This window comes from Cololabis saira, chromosome 19 (genome assembly GCF_033807715.1).
Source record: "Cololabis saira isolate AMF1-May2022 chromosome 19, fColSai1.1, whole genome shotgun sequence".
In the NCBI taxonomy this organism is placed as follows: Eukaryota; Metazoa; Chordata; class Actinopteri; order Beloniformes; family Belonidae; genus Cololabis; species Cololabis saira.
Genome location: NC_084605.1, coordinates 14,626,301 through 14,644,029, shown reverse-complemented (window position 1 = coordinate 14,644,029; position 17,729 = coordinate 14,626,301). Strand labels below are relative to the sequence as shown.

The 17,729-nt window shown below is 39.9% G+C and overlaps 1 protein-coding gene across 3 annotated transcripts in view; it reads right to left on the bottom strand.

The window, feature by feature from the left end:
* The window catches only part of LOC133419296 (thyroid hormone receptor alpha), a 252,702-nt gene that overhangs the window by 70,646 nt on the left and 164,327 nt on the right, over positions 1-17,729 (bottom strand). For all 3 annotated transcript variants that reach the window (XM_061708380.1, XM_061708381.1, XM_061708382.1), the window contains one exon: positions 9,987-10,338. In XM_061708380.1, the coding sequence (XP_061564364.1) occupies positions 9,987-10,042 (56 nt within the window). In that variant the 5' untranslated portion in view covers positions 10,043-10,338. The remainder of the gene's footprint in view (positions 1-9,986; positions 10,339-17,729) is intronic.

Genomic DNA, 17,729 nt, shown 5'->3' with positions numbered 1-17,729 from the left:
AAAAGTCGAAATGTCGAGAAAAAAGTCGAAATGCCGAGATTAATGTTGAAGTAAAATTTCGAGAAAAAAGTCGAAATGTTGAGAAAAAAGTCAAAATTTCCCTGAATAAAGTTGAAATTTTGAGAAAAGTCGAAATGTTGAGAAAAAAGTCAAAATTTCGTGAATAAAGTTGAAATTTTGACTTTATTCTTGAAATTGTATTTCAACATTATTTTCGACATTTCAACTTTTTTCTTGAAATTGTATTTCAACATTAATCTCGGCATTTCGACTTTTTTCTCGACATTTCGACTTTTTTCTCGACATTTCGCCTTTTTTTTCGACGTGCATAATGAAAAAAAAATCTTCCTCCTCTAAAATATATATATATATATATATATATATATATATATACATACATATATATTTTTATTTTTCTCCTGCATCGCCTGTTGAAGTACAATTTCGAGAAAAAAGTCCAAATGTTGAGAAAAAGTCAAAATTTCGAGAAAAAAGTAAAAATGTCGAGATTAATGTTGACCTACAATTTTGAGAAAAATAAATAAAAATAAATAAAGTCGAAATTTCGTCAATAAAGTCAAAATTTCCTGCCTTTTTTCCTCAACATTTCAACTTTTCAACAAAGGTTCTTGCAGCCGGAAACAGAACAGACTGAGGAAGCAGGAACCCGAGGCACCGAGACGAGCCGAGCAAACGTACAGCGCTTGCTGGCAGAGACGGTGGAGTGTAAAATATGCAGGAGGAGAGCAGATGTAGCTGCCACGCAGTCCTCATCCATCTGGGATTCCTGCAGTCACACGAGCCCATGTCTCCTGCATCTGCGCTATGTTTAGCACGCCGAGCCGCTCAGACCCACCCTGCCTCCGCCTGCAGCCTTCTTCTCCTGCACCCCGGCTGGAGCGCCGCCAGCTCCTGCACTCGTGCCCGTGCAGCGCCTCAGACAGGGGCTACTTGTCCGCCAGGTAGCCAAGCGGGAGTCTTGAGGTTAAGTCAGAGTAAAAACATGTCCAAGGAGCCACACAAATCAGCAATTAACACAAGCCACAGAAAAATAACTCATAAATCCATGTTATTTCCCCCCTAAAAAGATGAAACCAGCCTCTAAAACGGCTTGTTGTTCCTCCTCGGGTTGTGACCCACGCTTGAACTCGCATTGATGATTTTATTTTGACAGCTCGGCCACAAATAAATCTCTCATAACTTTTAGAAAGGCGGGCGCTCCAGTTTTCTGAACAAGGCTGAATAGTTCCTCTACGGACCACGGTTTGACGTTTCCCTGACGACGCCTCCCCGCTAATGAAGACACATCCTGGACACACCGTTGTCGGGTTGTTGTTTTGGATAGCTGGGGAGCTGTTTGGGACATTATGGGCTGTCTGTGGAACACAGCGCGATATCGTGTGAGAGAATCAAACCTTTAATTAAAGGCCGGAAGGCCGCGGCGGCGTTGGCGGCGGCGGCTCACACGTCTTCCACGGAGAACAGCACAAACACCCTCCAGAGAATCATATCTGTAGCAGCGTCTGTCCTATATTTAGAGAGCTCCAGTTGCCCATTGTTGTGCCCGTATGCTCAGACGCTCCCTGCACATGTAGCGTTAACGGACACTCAGCTCCCTGGTGAGTCACACCGCCGTCTGGCTCCCAGGCTTGGCTGGAGGACAGGGACGTCGTATGTATTCACATAGATAAGAAACACTGTCCACAGACACAACACCACAACCCACAGATAGTCTAGTCTACATGCTTGATTTTTACACATTTCTACATGTGGCACTTTAAACGAAACTTTATAAAGTTTAGGTATAAAAACAGAGTCCAAAGACTCTGATATATTTTAAAGCAATACTGGTACAGACGGTGCAGACCTCCAACACGTGAGAAAATGATTTAAAAATCCTGCTTTTGTACTTGTTTATCACAAATCGATTGATTAAATAAATAAGACAAAAATAAACAAAAAATATAATAAATAAATAAATAAATAAATAAATAAATAAATAAATAAATACTTATAATAATAATAATATACGTAGACGCCTCATAGACTGACGCTGCCTATTGGAGCTGACGTTCAGCGCGGCCGCCATCTTGGATGGGTCTCCAATGCGCCCCAATGTGCATTTATTTCTACTGAGGAAGGTGTATCCCCGACTACAATAATAATAAAAATGACTTGGATTTATATAGCACCCTTCAAGGCACCCAGAGCGCTTTACAGAGATCATTATTCATTCATACACATTCTCACCGGTGGTGGGGGCTACGTTTTGTAGCCAAAGCGTGGCTGCCATATCGCGCCTAACGGCCCCTCCGACCACCACCAACATTCAAACACATTCACACGGGGCAAGGTGGGTAAGGTGTCTTGCCCAAGGACACTAGGACAGCAAACTGGGACAGAGCGGGATTCGATCCGCCGACCTTCCGATCATTGGACGACCCGCTCTACCACCTGAGCTACTGCCGCCCCCGATAAATAAGACCTGAACCCGATCACGATGCTTTACTGAATTGTGCTCGGAATAATGTCAGCGTATGATCTTCTGTAGTAGCTGCAGCAGTTTTTCCTGAGAAAGAAAGAAGAAATGCGGCAGCCAGTCGTCGATGCAGTCATGTGTAGCCATCTGTGTCATCTCCTCCCCCCCTTACAACACTTAGATATGTATTATTTTATACCATTTGAAACTGAAATCTTTTGCTGAATGGATGTACTTTTTCCAAAGGCCGCTGGTGTGCCTCAGAGATCTACGTTTGGACCCCTTATATTTTTTCTTCATTGTCACTCCCCTTTACCTCTGGCACCAAAGTTTGGTTGTGTGTTTCAGAATTCTTATGTTGTTGATATAAAGCTTTACTTATCTGTGGAGTATGCAGACCTCCTTAATGAACGTAAAACTGAACTTATGGTTTTTGCCCCTCATAGAGTTCCTTTAACAGATCTTTTACAAGCATTTGACACTTGACGAACGTGTGTCAAATGCCCAGACCTCCTATCACGCTCACTTCGCTCTTTTTCTCTTGTCACTACTTCCAATCAAATTCAGCACTTTGCACCCAACTTTGCATGCCTTATATTCCCGCTACATCCCATCGACTTCCTGACCAAGACCAATAACTTGATCCTTGCTCTGGACTGGGAACATTTCCACGGAGAGTCGGGAATTCCTTCCTGACTCAGTGGTGCATGTATGCTGATGTGGAGTCTCAGTCATGGAGGTAGTCGCAAGCTCAAAACACTTGAATAGAATCTAAGATGGCTTATTTTCTTGGGCTATCTATACAAACCAAGACAATAACTCCCATCAGTGTTTTTATTACATCTGAAGACTTTTATACATGCCACATCTCTCGCTCTAATTATGTTACATTTTTCCTCTTCTTCTTGTCTTTTAATGTAAAGCAATACATAACACAGATGTTAAAAGCTGCAACAGAAATAAAAAATATCATTATTACTATATTATTATTCAAAATGAATGAAAAGTCTTCACCGATTATGTATTGTAAAGTGTTTCAAACCCAGAGCTATCATCTATTCTTATTATTATGGACAAGACCCTGAACCCCCACATAGTCCTCTCATAGTAAACTCTGAGCACAGAGTGCATGAATGCAATAAGAGGTGCTGCACAAGTGTTTGTGTACCGCTCATTGAGCTTAGTGTAAAAATACACTAAGCTCTCAAACAAAGGAGCAGCAATCAAGAGAGCTAATAATAATACCTTTAATGTGCGTCTGACAGGACATCCTCATTGTTCAGGGAAGGAAAGCTGAAGTTTATGTTTCCAGTAGTGATTTTGTGTATTTGGCTCAGAACAGAAAAAAAACCAACAAAAAAAACAAGGAAACATGCTTTCCTTCTGCATGGCGGGTATCATCTTCGATCTCAGTACATGTGTAAATTATGTATGGTGAGACGGAGGTTCAGTCCGCATCCACAAGCAGCTTTGTTCCCTGACTGGGAAACATACAGAGGCCTGCATATCAATCACATGAAGACTAAAGCCAGACGTGCAGCCGGGGGAACTGCAGCCCTCCATAGGGTGGCCAACTTGAAAAATGGAATCGTCGCTGATTTATAAACTTAAGTATGTGTCCCATATTGAGCTGAAAAGGGACGCACTTTGTCCTGTATTACTGTGAGAGTCAAAAAATAGTTATAAAATGCCAATGGAAAATGGTATGAGCTGTTGAGTTCATAAGTTATTTTTTTCTGTTTTACTGCAACTGTAGCTACAGTCATGGCATTTGATATGTTTACAAGTTTTCTACAGACTTTCTGTTTGCACTTTTGTTATTGCACTAAAAATGTGCACTATTACAGAATGGATGTTCTGCTTTCTTTCTATTGTTTTATATTAATTTATAGCAGGACAGGTTTCTGTTTAAGAAAGATACTTATTTTATTCAGGTAATTTTGTTATTTTGTATTAAAGTGAATAGCTGGATAATAATTTGTTTTCCCTGTGTTCATGGCGTTCAAAAATATGTATCTAATTCAATTCAGGTTTGAGTCAAATAGTTAAAAAATCGTTTTAATCACAAAAAAAGGGGCTTAAAAAATTCAACATGCCGGGAAGGGTGAAGGCTGCAGATGAGGTGTGTGCCTTATTTATTTTTCAGGGAGTTGGCAACCCTAGCCCTCCACCATGCAAGTGCAAATCCTTCCAATGCAGCACAGCGCGAGCAGTTTTGCCCCGGCCGCGTGTTTGGAGATGCAACAAGACATTCAGCATGACGTAAAGATGCCATTAACCAGAACAACCCGTCTCCCAAACCGCCAAAGACAACATCAAAAGTGTTTCCCCCCCCCGACACATCTACGGCGTGATGATCACACAAACATTTCTTCACACTTGTTGGAGTGCAAATTAGCTGAAAAAAAAGCAGCGCTTCAAAGAATGGAGCCAGAGCACAACAGCAGGGTGACAACACGCACTGGGGAGGGGGGAGGCTATAATTAAGTCCACTGTCACGCTGACAACACCACTGATGTACACTGTACGTGGCAGGCGCTCGCATCCCAATCCCCAGGAGCTCTGTGCTCTTAATTATCTTCAATTTGGAAAACGCCAAGGCCAGAAAGTGGTTCAGGTGAAGAGAAATGAGCGGAGATACAGCTGAACACGTCGGATGAGAGCAAGAGTGTGGAGCGTTCACTTGTGTATGCGTGACACCGACTGCCCTCCCAGTCGGAGAGCTTTTAATCCCCTGACAGGTGTCCGTGTTAGCCGGGGAATGTATCGGGGCTTCACGCGACGGAGGGGGATTCGCGGCTGCATTACAGCCAGGCCCTCCGCCAGTCTGTCCACAGGGGAGCAGGAACACACCCACTCTGGGGTTATTATAACATGCATTTATGTTGACTGAAGAGATCCAAAAAAAAAAGGATCTGGCTGCAAAAAATGCTGGGGACTTTTTATGGTTTCCCCGCCCGCACCAGCAGACTAAACCGCCTCTGTGCAGAGATTCAGGGCCGGTATTGATCTCGGGCACCATAATCCCCTCGACAGGCCGGTAGGGACAGCTGTATTGAGAAGATGTACATTCTGGCTCGTACCTGGAGAGCCGTATAAGCCTGAACACAACCTTACTCTAGATGCCTTTCCAGTTCACGAGTCAAGCCCACTCAGTGACCCGCACCATCTACCGTTCACATCTTTCCTGCAGTTTTCCAAAAACCTGAAAGTAAAACAACCTAATACGAGACTATACAACTGATATACTTCATCTACACGCGCTGCTGGTGATGATATGTTCACAGGGTTTTAATAAAACAATCTGATGTAGGGTTATGTGCCAATCAAACCTGTGGGCGTGGCTTTAAGATACTCTTATGATGTTATGCTCCAAACTTCTACATTCAATTACAAAACATTTGACATGTTTTGAAAACTCAGAATTTGTGATATTTCAACTTAGGGCTGGGCGATATGGACCAAAAGTCATATCTCGATATTTTCTAGCTAAATGGCGATACTCGATATATATCTCGATATTTTTTCTGTGCCTTAATTGGGGTTTCCCCCAAAGCATTATAGCATAGCATCTCTGTTAGCTTCATTTTTTTCTGAGGCAAACCCTTAAAAAAACAGTCAGTTTTAATACAAAGCCTCGTGCCAAATGTCATACAAGTACCTTTTTTAACAGAGGTCTGCACAATATCAAAATGTATAAAACAAATGAAATAAAAATAAACTGCCTGCATATATAGAATAAAAATGCTTCTTGAATAAAATAAAACAAATATTCCTTTCCTGCATAACAATTAAATTAAAATACACTGTGCAATTAATACAATGTAGACAGTAACAGGCAGACTTTTCCACTGAGGTTGACAGTTGTGCAAATAACAAAACATTTGTGCAAATCTCAAATAAAACATTCAAGTCAATTTGTCACAAAATAAGCTATATCAAAATCATTAAAAAAAAAAATGTAAAAAAAAAAAAAAATGTTTTTTTTTTAAATCGATATAAACGATATTGTCTGGTACCATATCGTGTTTGAAAATATATCGATATATATTAAAATCTCGATATATCGCCCAGCCCTATTTCAACTACATGAATTTATGGGCTGCAACTAATGACGACTATTGAAACGATTGGTCATCACCTATTGAAACGATTAGTCATCGATTATTGAAACGATTAGTCATCGCCTATTGAAACGATTAGTCATCGATTATTGAAACGATTAGTCATCGCCTATTGAAACAATTAGTCATCGATTATTGAAACGATTGGTCATCGACTATTGAAACGATTAGTCATCGATTATTGAAACAATTAGTTATTGACTACTGAAACGATTAGTCATCGACTATTGAAACGATTAGTCATCGATTATTGAAACGATTAGTCATCGACTATTGAAACGATTAGTCATCGACTATTGAAACAATTAGTCATCGATTATTGAAACAATTAGTCATCGATTATTGAAACGATTGGTCATCGACTATTGAAACGATTAGTCATCGATTATTGAAACAATTAGTTATTGACTACTGAAACGATTAGTCATCGACTATTGAAACGATTAGTCATCGACTATTGAAACGATTAGTCATCGACTACTGAAACGATTAGTCATCGACTATTGAAACGATTAGTCATCGACTACTGAAACGATTAGTCATCGACTATTGAAACGATTAGTTATTGACTACTGAAACGATTAGTCATCGACTATTGAAACGATTAGTCATCGATTATTGAAACAATTAGTTATTGACTACTGAAACGATTAGTCATCGACTATTGAAACGATTAGTTATTGACTACTGAAACGATTAGTCATCGACTATTGAAACGATTAGTCATCGACTATTGAAACAATTAGTCATCGATTATTGAAACAATTAGTCATCGATTATTGAAACGATTAGTCATCGATTATTGAAACGATTAGTCATCGATTATTGAAACGATTAGTCATCGACTATTGAAACAATTAGTCATCGACTACTGAAACGATTAGTCATCGATTATTGAAACGATTAGTCATCGCCTATTGAAACAATTAGTCATCGATTATTGAAACGATTGGTCATCGACTATTGAAACGATTAGTCATCGACTATTGAAATGATTAGTTATTGACTACTGAAACGATTAGTCATCGACTATTGAAACGATTAGTCATCGATTATTGAAACAATTAGTCATCGACTATTGAAACGATTAGTCATCAATTATTGAAACAATTAGTCGACTAATCTGATCATGAATCTCATAATTATTACATTATTGAAAAGCTTTCAGCATTTACAATTTGCATGAGGCTATGTGGTAATTAAATATAAAATACCACAAAGATGGACACTTCATTCAAAAAAACATCTTTTAATAAACTATGCTGCTCGTCACCGTGGTGTTGCATCTGTCGCCATATTGTTTACCTGGCGCTGTGTGTGCTCTATTGCGCAAGTGCAGCAAAGATAAAAAGGGAGTTAGATGTCTCACTCTGTTTAATTTTTTTTTTGCTGACAATATTGATATTTAAATTTGTTGGCTACTATTTTTAGACTTTAGGTGACTAACAGCTGCTTAACGTCTAGTCAAAGTTCAGATATCAATAGTCCCAGAGGCTAACGACTGATGCTCAAGAAACTTTCTGGACTCATTCATCACAATATGGGAAAAAATCGTCATGTTATTTTTATTTTAATGTTATTCATTCATTGACTGTAATTTCCAGATGTTTCCATTTATTTTTATTTTATTTGACGTTTATTGTTACTTTTGTGAAACATTTTGAGACATCCGTCCGATGTGACTATATGTCACTTTTATTCCCACGGTGGAATTAGAGTTTTGATTGAACTGATCAAGCTGGACAGAAGACTCCGTTGAGGCACTTCCTCCAGATGTTGTCCTTAACGACGCTCTGGCTGACATTTTCTCATTAAAAATGTCAAGAAACTCATCCTAATTCATCATTGTGGTCCGTTTGGGGGGAGTATTATTTAAACTTTACAACTTGAAACCCCCCCCATGCCTCAGTGAAAACATGAACCAATCATCTGGGAGCGTTCCTAATCTTTCTACATGTATTTATGTACCTGAAGGACATTCATGTTCTCAGACACTCATGAATCCTGATGTGAGTGACGGGTGAGCATTTCCAGACATGGCAGTATCACCTTCATCACTCAAGGAGCTCAATTTTAAGCAAATAAAAGAGCCTGCTGGGATTTCTAAGGCATGAAACTCCTTCCGAGCCAAAGTAGAATGATACGACTAGTAAGTGTTTCCTAAATGCATCGGCCTTCTCCTGCCTTCCTCCGGCACGACGAGAAAAGCTCCATTTCCCTGATATTATGTTTTCATTAATGAGAAGGGGCTTACAGCGTGCTATGTTTGTTTGTGTTCGGTGCAGCGGGACAAGCTCGACCTCACGAGAACCCAAGTCAAGAAGCAAACAAGCTGCTCAGAAGCGCCGTGCCCAGCAGCCGCCGTGGAAACCAAGCTCCCAGAAAACCATTCAGACAAGCGGTGAGTGGAGAGCGATGGGGAGAAGGGAAACGTGATTGATGCTGGATAAAGTGTTCAGAGGTCAAATAACAAAAAAAAAAAGATTCCTTTGGCCAACTTTGACATATACGGAAGAATATTTAGGGCCATGCAGGAGAAAAAAATATTTGAGAGGGGAAGATTTTTTTTTTATTGTGCACTTCGAGAAAAAAGTCGAAATGTCGAGATTAATGTTGAAGTACAATTTCGACAAAAAAGGCGAAATGTCAAGAAAAAAGTTGAAATGTCAAGATTAATGTTGAAGTAAAATTTCGAGAAAAAAGTCGAAATGTTGAGAAAAAAGTCAAAATTTCGTGAATAAAGTTGAAATTTTGACTTTATTCTCGAAATTGTATTTCAACATTATTTTCGACATTTTCGAAGAATATTTAGGGCCATGCAGGAGAAAAAAATATTTGAGAGGGGAAGATTTTTTTTTATTGTGCACTTCGAGAAAAAAGTCGAAATGTCGAGATTAATGTTGAAGTACAATTTCGACAAAAAAGGCGAAATGTCGAGAAAAAAGTTGAAATGTCGAGAAAAAAGTCAAAATGTCGAGATTAATGTTGAAGTAAAATGTTGAGAAAAAAGTTGAAATGTTGAGAAAAAAGTCAAAATTTCGTGAATAAAGTTGAAATTTTGACTTTATTCTCGAAATTGTATTTCAACATTATTTTCGACATTTCAACTTTTTTCTTGAAATTGTATTTCAACATTATTCTCGACATATCGACTTTTTTCTCGACATTTCGACTTTTTTTCTCGACATTTCGCCTTTTTTTTCGACATGCATAATGAAAAAAAAATCTTCCTCCTCTAAAATATATATATATATATATATATATATATATATATTAATTTTTCTCCTGCATCGCCCTAATACTCTTCCGTAGACATAAAGAGGCCGCATCAGGATTATTTAAAGGCGACAACATGACACAAGAGAAGGAAACACCCCACTCACTGTTTCTCTTCGCCCTCTGATGGGTTCGAGTCCTGCTCCTTGGGCATGTGTTCCATTCACCTTAATTCCATCCAGCAGCCAATCGTGAGAGACTGAGGCAAGCCCCGCCCTCGCTTGCACGCTGGTCATTCGCCGGTCGAGGGGAGGAGGGGGTCCGTTAGTGAAACATGGCAGGGACCCGTCCCCGGGGTTCCTGGGAGCGTGGGCGGGGGCGGGGGGGGGAGGGGGGCGACCCCCTACTAGCGTTATATCTGGGAGTCAAGCTGAAGGGGGCGCCGATCTGCTGGCCCGATGCCGGGGGCGGGAGGCGGGTTCCGGTCTCAGGGACACCGCAGGAGAGATCAGATCCGGCCTGGAGGAGAAAAGAAGAAGAAAAAAACGTTAGAATATACTCTCTCTGGGGACAACACCGAAAAACACTCCGTCTGGCAATCATCCTGCCAAGTGGGGAAAGTGAAACGTACACAAACACCCAATAAAAGAATATTTCCAGGGTTTCAGACGGGCATAAAAGAACCGTACACCCATAAAAATCTCTGATTGCAGTTATTGTTTATCGTTATCTGTCGTTTATAGCTGATTAATATGCTAATTTAAACTCAGACATGTTGATCGGGGTGAGCGAAGTATCAAATAAACCCCCCGAACCCGTGCTTTGCCTCTAGGCCTGTGTTGAAAAAAATCGATTTTCCGATTCTAAATCGATTCTCATATTAATTCCTAAAGATCGATTCTTATGTCTAAAGATCTTTTTTTTTCATCATTACATTTTCGCCCCGTGAACTTTAATTCCAGTAGTCGGACACACTGTTCGTCATGACACTTCTGAAAAATGCCGGGTGCTTCATGGCAATATGTGTGTCTCGTGACAGAATAAATTAGACAAGCTAAAATGATTTGTTTACTGCATGAGCTGTTCCAATTTAATTTTTTTTTTGCACTTTAAATGGATATTGAAAGGCCTGTTTGAGTTATTTTACAGTAATATCATTCAGGCAACAGCTCAAAAAACATTTTAAATAACACTAATCCAAATCAATATCGGATCGAATCGAATCGGATTGAATCAAATCCTGATAATCGATTCTGAATCTTAAGAATCAGAATCAAATCGATTCTTGACATTTGAATCGATCCCCAGCCCTATTTGCCTCGGATCATCTCTTCAGCCAGCTTCTTCATTGAATGACCAGGTTTCAAAGCAGATTCACCAACGATATGCTGCCACTCTGCACCAGGGTGAATAATGCCTCGCCACATGTCTCTGCGCGGAGTTACACTCCACTGAGTTTCAGATAAGTCTTCCATCCAGCGCTACGTGACCCTGTCACCTCCTGAAGCAGGACCCGGCAGCGGGAATCCTCAGTCTGGATGCGGTGACCCGGAGGTCAGAAATCCATCTCCGACCTTTACTGTTACAACCGACTAGCTCGGGGCTTAATGTGCTGTCCTGTAGACGGCCAGGGGACTCTCCGGGAGGGTATTTAAGTGCTCAGAGGGTATTGATGCATTAGCCCCGGCCTCCTCCTCCGGCGTTCTGGGAAGGCTTTATTCTCTCCGCCTGCTAATCCCGGGTTCAGTGTGTTTCTAATCTGGAACAGAGGAATACCAGCCATGGGAGCTTAGACAAAACTGATACTATGATAGCCTTTCTTGTTACCACACAGGCTTTTTTGAATGAACGAACGAACGAACGAACGAACGAACGAACGAACGGACGGACGGACGGACGGACGGACGGACGGACGGACGGACGAACGAACGAACGAATGAATTGTTTATTTCGGTTACATTACATTATTTGCAATTCAAACTGTGTGTGTGTGTGTAAATGACAAAACACTTTCATACAAATTTACACTCATCAGTTTCACACAAAAAATAATAATAAACTCTGTAACCGAAAAAGGAATAGGCTGAAGCCAAAGCTTATATTTGCCTACCCTGTACTTTCCAACATAAAACCCAGATTATCTGCAATATGAAAAGAAACAAAAGAGAAATTTCCCTTTAAATTGTTCTGCTTAACCAAATTATACTCCAATCATTTAGCATTGTAATCCTTAATTATTTTACTTTTCAATATTTTTTTAAAATTCAACAGAGATTTACACAGTTTCACTTCATCACTAAGTTGATTCCATAATTTGACTCCCAAAAATGAAACACATCTATATTTAACATTAGTCCTCACACGACATCTTTCAAAGACCCACAGCCTTCTTAAATTATAATTTGTTTCTCTTAATTTAAAGAAATGCCGAAAACAAGCAGGAAGGTATGGAGCCAAATCAGGGCCAAAAGTTTTGCTAATTTGAAAATAAAATTTGAACCTGAAATTTTTTTTTTACAGTTTCAGTTTTATTTTTTTCAGTATCAGATCTTTTTTTCAATTTCAAATCTTTTTATTTCAGTTTCAAATCTTTTTTTCAGTTACAAATCTTTTTTTTTCAGTTTCACGTCTTTTTTTTTCAGTTTCACATCTTTTTTTTTCAGTTTCACTTCTTTTTTTTTCAGTTACAAATTTTTTTTTCAGGTTCAGACTTTTGGCCCGGATCTGGCGTGGGGGGCGTGGCATCAACTGAGAGGGGCGTGGCATCATGAGTGACAGCAGAACAGAGAAGGCGGGGGACGTTCCTCAGTCATGTTGCCTTCAGGAAACGTAGGTTGCAGAAGATATCAGTAGAAGAATGATTCAACACTGTATATACACCATATTCACGTGATTGGCAGTGGAAAAAACTGATATTAGTGACACATTTCTGTTTAAAAAGCTGTTTTAGACCGTACTTGGTAGTATGTGGAAGTGGGAAATGTCAAACTTTAAAGTGTGGCTGTTGAACTGTACAGTCTGGCATTTATTGCTTTTATACTGCGATTGGTGCCAAATACGGTCTAAAACAGCCTTTCAAACAGAAATGTGTCACTAATATCAGTTTTTTCCACTGCCAATCACGTGAATATGGTGTATATACAGTGTTGAATCATACTTCTACTGATATCTTCTGCAACTTACGTTTCCTGAAGGCAACATGACTGAAGAACGTCCCCCGCCTTCTCTGTTCTGCTGTCACTCATGATGCCACGCCCCTCTCAGTTGATGCCACGCCCCCCACGCCAGATCCGGGCCAAAAGTCTGAACCTGAAAAAAAAATTTGTAACTGAAAAAAAAAGAAGTGAAACTGAAAAAAAAGATGTGAAACTGAAAAAAAAAGACGTGAAACTGAAAAAAAAAGATTTGTAACTGAAAAAAAGATTTGAAACTGAAATAAAAAGATTTGAAACTGAAAAAAAGATCTGATACTGAAAAAAATAAAACTGAAACTGTAAAAAAACATTTTCAGGTTCAAATTTTATTTTCAAATTAGCAAAACTTTTGGCCCTGATTTGGCTCCATAGGAAGGCTATTATTCTCAACTCGAAACAAAATTTCTAATGTTTTTAAATATACAATATCTATGAATTTTAATATGCATGACTCTACAAATAATTTATTAGTAGTGTCACGATAAGAAACTTTATTTATTATTCTTACAGCTCTTTTCTGGAGTTTAACTATAGGGTCTATATAAGTTCTATACGTATTGTAATGAATGACTGAATGAATGAATGAATGAATGAATGAATGAATGAATGAATGAATGAATGAATGAATAAACGAACATAGCTGTGCAAAGACGCGAGTCCCTGATGACGGATTTAATTACATAAAAGTGACAGTGAAACCTTCAATCTGATGAACGATGCAGAGCTGAGCCACCTGCTACCAAGGTGCTCCTCTCCACAGGCTCACGGTGTCAACCCTCACCCAACACCATGAGAAGCAAACGGCTGACGCAGGGAGGCCTGAGTGGAGCGGGAGGGATGTCAGATGTCAGAAAATGAAATATGAGCTCTTAGTACTGCCGAGACTGCAGAATTTGGGCCTGATGGCCTGGAAAATAAGCCATCAACCTGCAGCTGAAGACTGTGATGTCAGTGAATGTGCACCGCTTATTTCAAATGTAATTAAAGGGGACAGATAAAACAAAATACTCTCTTTGTGCATGAGAGCATATGTCCGAATTTCTGAAGTGATCAAAAACATTCAGACACTGTACATCTGAAAATGTGTTTAAGAGAGCTGTTCAAATCTGATGGGTCCTGTGACATCACAGATCCAAATCATATCATCATTATCATCAATATTAGCTCATATTAGGGGTGTAACGATACACTAATCTCACGATACGGTACGATACACGATATTGAGGTCACGATAACGATACGATACGCTATTATAGCAGTATTTTTTAACAACCTTGATAGAGGAATATATGACTGGAAAAAACAGTCTTTTATTTGAAAGACACAAAATACAAAACAATACTGTGTTTGCCCTATTGTTACAGTTTGTAATGCTTTATAACTGTTTAAGTTTTAAAGAGAAAGCCAGGCCAACCATTTTCCACAAACTGAACTAAAAGTAAATTTGTCAGGCATCTTCAGTTTCATACAAGTACAAATATTTTGCCACAAATTGAATAGTTTCTCTCATGTATGATTTGACTTTTTTCTTTTCCAGAAATTTAACAACTAAAATTAAATAAATAAATACAAGTAAATAAATACATACAATTTTACATCATAAAAAAGATTGATTCATGCTCACCTTATAAGTGTAAGAGGAGATTTATTTTTGTTAAGGTTATTTTGGTAATTCAGGGTTCATTATTTTATAAATATATTCTTTATATTCTGTAAATCAGGGACTATAATTACACTAGTCAGTTTATCAGTTGTTAGTATGTTTTAGATTGGGCGGAGTGATACAGCACTAGGTGTTGTGTTGATGTTCTGAAATCCTACACTGTTGAGCGGACATTGAAGTACACGCAAACTCACGCAGAAGTTGTACCGCGACCGCGGCTGCGGTCGCGGTCGGATGCGCGTTTCTAGTCAACACAATAGATTAATATTAATAACACAATATTGCGATACAGGTTGTCACCTCCACGACACGTATCCTGACGTTTTTGTATCGCGAAATTTCGTGGCACGATATATTGTTACACCCCTAGCTCATATCATCGCTTCTTCTGCCCAACTTGACATGTCTCATGCAGTGTTTCTCTGATATGGGTTAAATACGTTTTAACACAGGTTTCAGAAGGGAAAAGGGTCCCGTCCAGCGTCCTTAAAGTGGTTTTTATGAACAGAAATGTAAAGAATGTGTAAAAAGGAGCTGTTGAACTGTGTGTCTGAGGTATTTTGGACAAAGCTTTTCATAAATATGACATTATGATCTCAGGAAATTGTCCTAACCTCAGAAAAAAGCCCCAAAAATCCACGAAAAGTAATAATGTTGGGTTTCAGCCCCGTCTGAGTTCTGGGGCTTGTACAATGAAACGTTAATTAGCAGCTCAGCAGCTTAGTGAGGAAATTTGAGGTTCCATTCTGGGTTTTTTACTGTCACAAACCCGGTTTTGGCTCCTGCTGAAGTGTCTCACCTCGGCAGCTTATGCTGTAAACCTGAGAGATCAGTCCCTGTAAACACTGCCTTGTGACAGTCAATTATAAAGAAGATGGAAAAAATGTATGAATAGATGCACTGATGCCGTAGAGTTTTGTTTTGACTTTCAGTGAAAACTAAAAGCATAAAACCTTTCTTGATCTTTCCCTCCTACCGCTTAAAAGTGTGCAGCGTATCAAATTCACCACATCAAGATGTGTCTCCACATTTCATCTCATTTAACTGCTTTTGAAACTTGCTCTGACATTTCAGCGCCTGGATGGTTTTATCATCTAAGCCCACTGACTGGCTTGATATATTCGTTTTTTCCTGTTTTTCTGACTTAATGTTTGTTCTTTATTTGGTGCAAAGAGCATTTAAAGCAGATCGTGCTCATCAGGCAGAATTTGTGCCATGAGAACAATAATAAAGAGTATCGGGTTTATTTCCCTGCGCTAGTGTTCCTGCTGCAGCTGCTGCGACGTTCTCCGCCTGCTACAAATGTTAAACCCTCAACATCATCTACTGCTTATCGTCTGGGCTGAAGTCTGAGTCTTTTAAGTCTGAACTCTCCAGCAAACACTCCTTCATCTCTGTCGCCGCTGACTTGTTGATGCTGCACTCGTAAAGATTAGGATCAGAAGTTTTAAACGAGCTTACAACACTGTGTGATCTCTGCCGTGTGAGTAGTGGCTGCATGGCATGAGGGGGATGCAGGAGGAGGAGGAGGAGGAGGAGGAGGAGGAGGAGGAGGAGGAGGAGGAGGAGCTGCCTCAGACTGGTGCTAACTATGTTTTGGTGAATGAGATAAGTAGCTGCAGTTGAGATGATGGAGCAGCTTTGCTGCATGTTAGACTATAATTAAATGAGCACCAAGAAGAAGGACATAAACACTGGTCCATGCCGCTGTAAGTGCATTCCTATTTACCGTAGTGTTGATGAAGAGCCAAAGCAAACCCAATTTGTCCAGCGTTAGGGATGGGCGGTATGGACTCAAAAATGTATCACGATAATTTCCGGCATTTATCCCGATAACGATTAAAAAATACCAATTCAACTCCACCTTTTCAACTATAAATCTATCTCGCTCTCAGATCCGCCATGTTTGTTACACAAAAACGTCATCAACGGGAATTTATCCTTTTTTCTTTCTTTCTTTCTCTTTCTTTCTTTCAGGCTCATTTCCTTCCTTCCTTCCTACCTTCTTTCCTCTTGCTCTCTCCTTCCGTCTTCCCTTCATCTTTTCTCCCTTCCTTCCTCCTTTCCTTGTTTTCTCCCTTCCTTCTCCCCTTTTCTTCCTTCCTTCCTTCCTTCCTTCCTTCCTTCCTTCCTTCCTTCCTTCCTTCCTTTTTCCTTTCCTTCCTTCCTTCCTCCTGCTCTCTCCTTCCTTCTTCCCTTCCTCTTTTCTCCCTTCCTTCCTTCCTTCCTTCCTTCCTTCCTTCCTTCCTTCCTTCCTTCCTTCCTTCCTTCCTTCCTTCCTTCCTTCCTTCCTTCCTTCCTTCCTTCCTTCCTTCCTTCCTTCCTTCCTTCCTTCCTTCCTTCCTTCCTTCCTTCCTTCCTTCCTGTACGTTGTGGATTTAACGCAGAACCATAAATCATTTTTACACAAAAACTTTATCAAAGGGAATTTATCGTTTTTACCGCGAGATGACAAATTCTTACCGTGGGGAATTTTTTGTTTGTTTGTTTTCTTATTGTTTTCTTAACATTTAGATATAGTTGTGTATGTTTTTAGTATTGTATAATTTAATTAGGATCTGTTTCATTCATGAGTTGTTTGTACGCGCTGTGAAAATTAGTTTTATGAATTGTTTGTATCCCTTTTTTTTATATATAGTTTTCATGGTGTCGTAAGGACGTATGAAAGAAAGTCGTCATGATCCTGGATGTGACCTGAATAAAGAAACCAGACTGCTGCCAGGGACCCACACGGGCCCCTGCTGCTCTGAAGTCCCGCAGGCACAAGTGTCCGCCACTTGGACCCGAGTGGGGCCGGCTCGGACCGTAATGACATCAACCCCGGGGGCCGGCCGCTAATGGAGTCCGTTTCCTCAAAGCCTTTCCACGCTCTCACATCAGCTCTGGACACAGTTCGTGTTTGTGGCACAAACAATTAGCTGTTTACCATCCTGGGAGAGTGAGAGCAGGGCAGAAAACGGGGATAGTGTTTGTGTGGCAACTGCAATTACAGCTGAAAGCCAGCAAATGAATGAACAAATCCCCCGTCGCATCTAGAGGAAGACTCGGCTCAT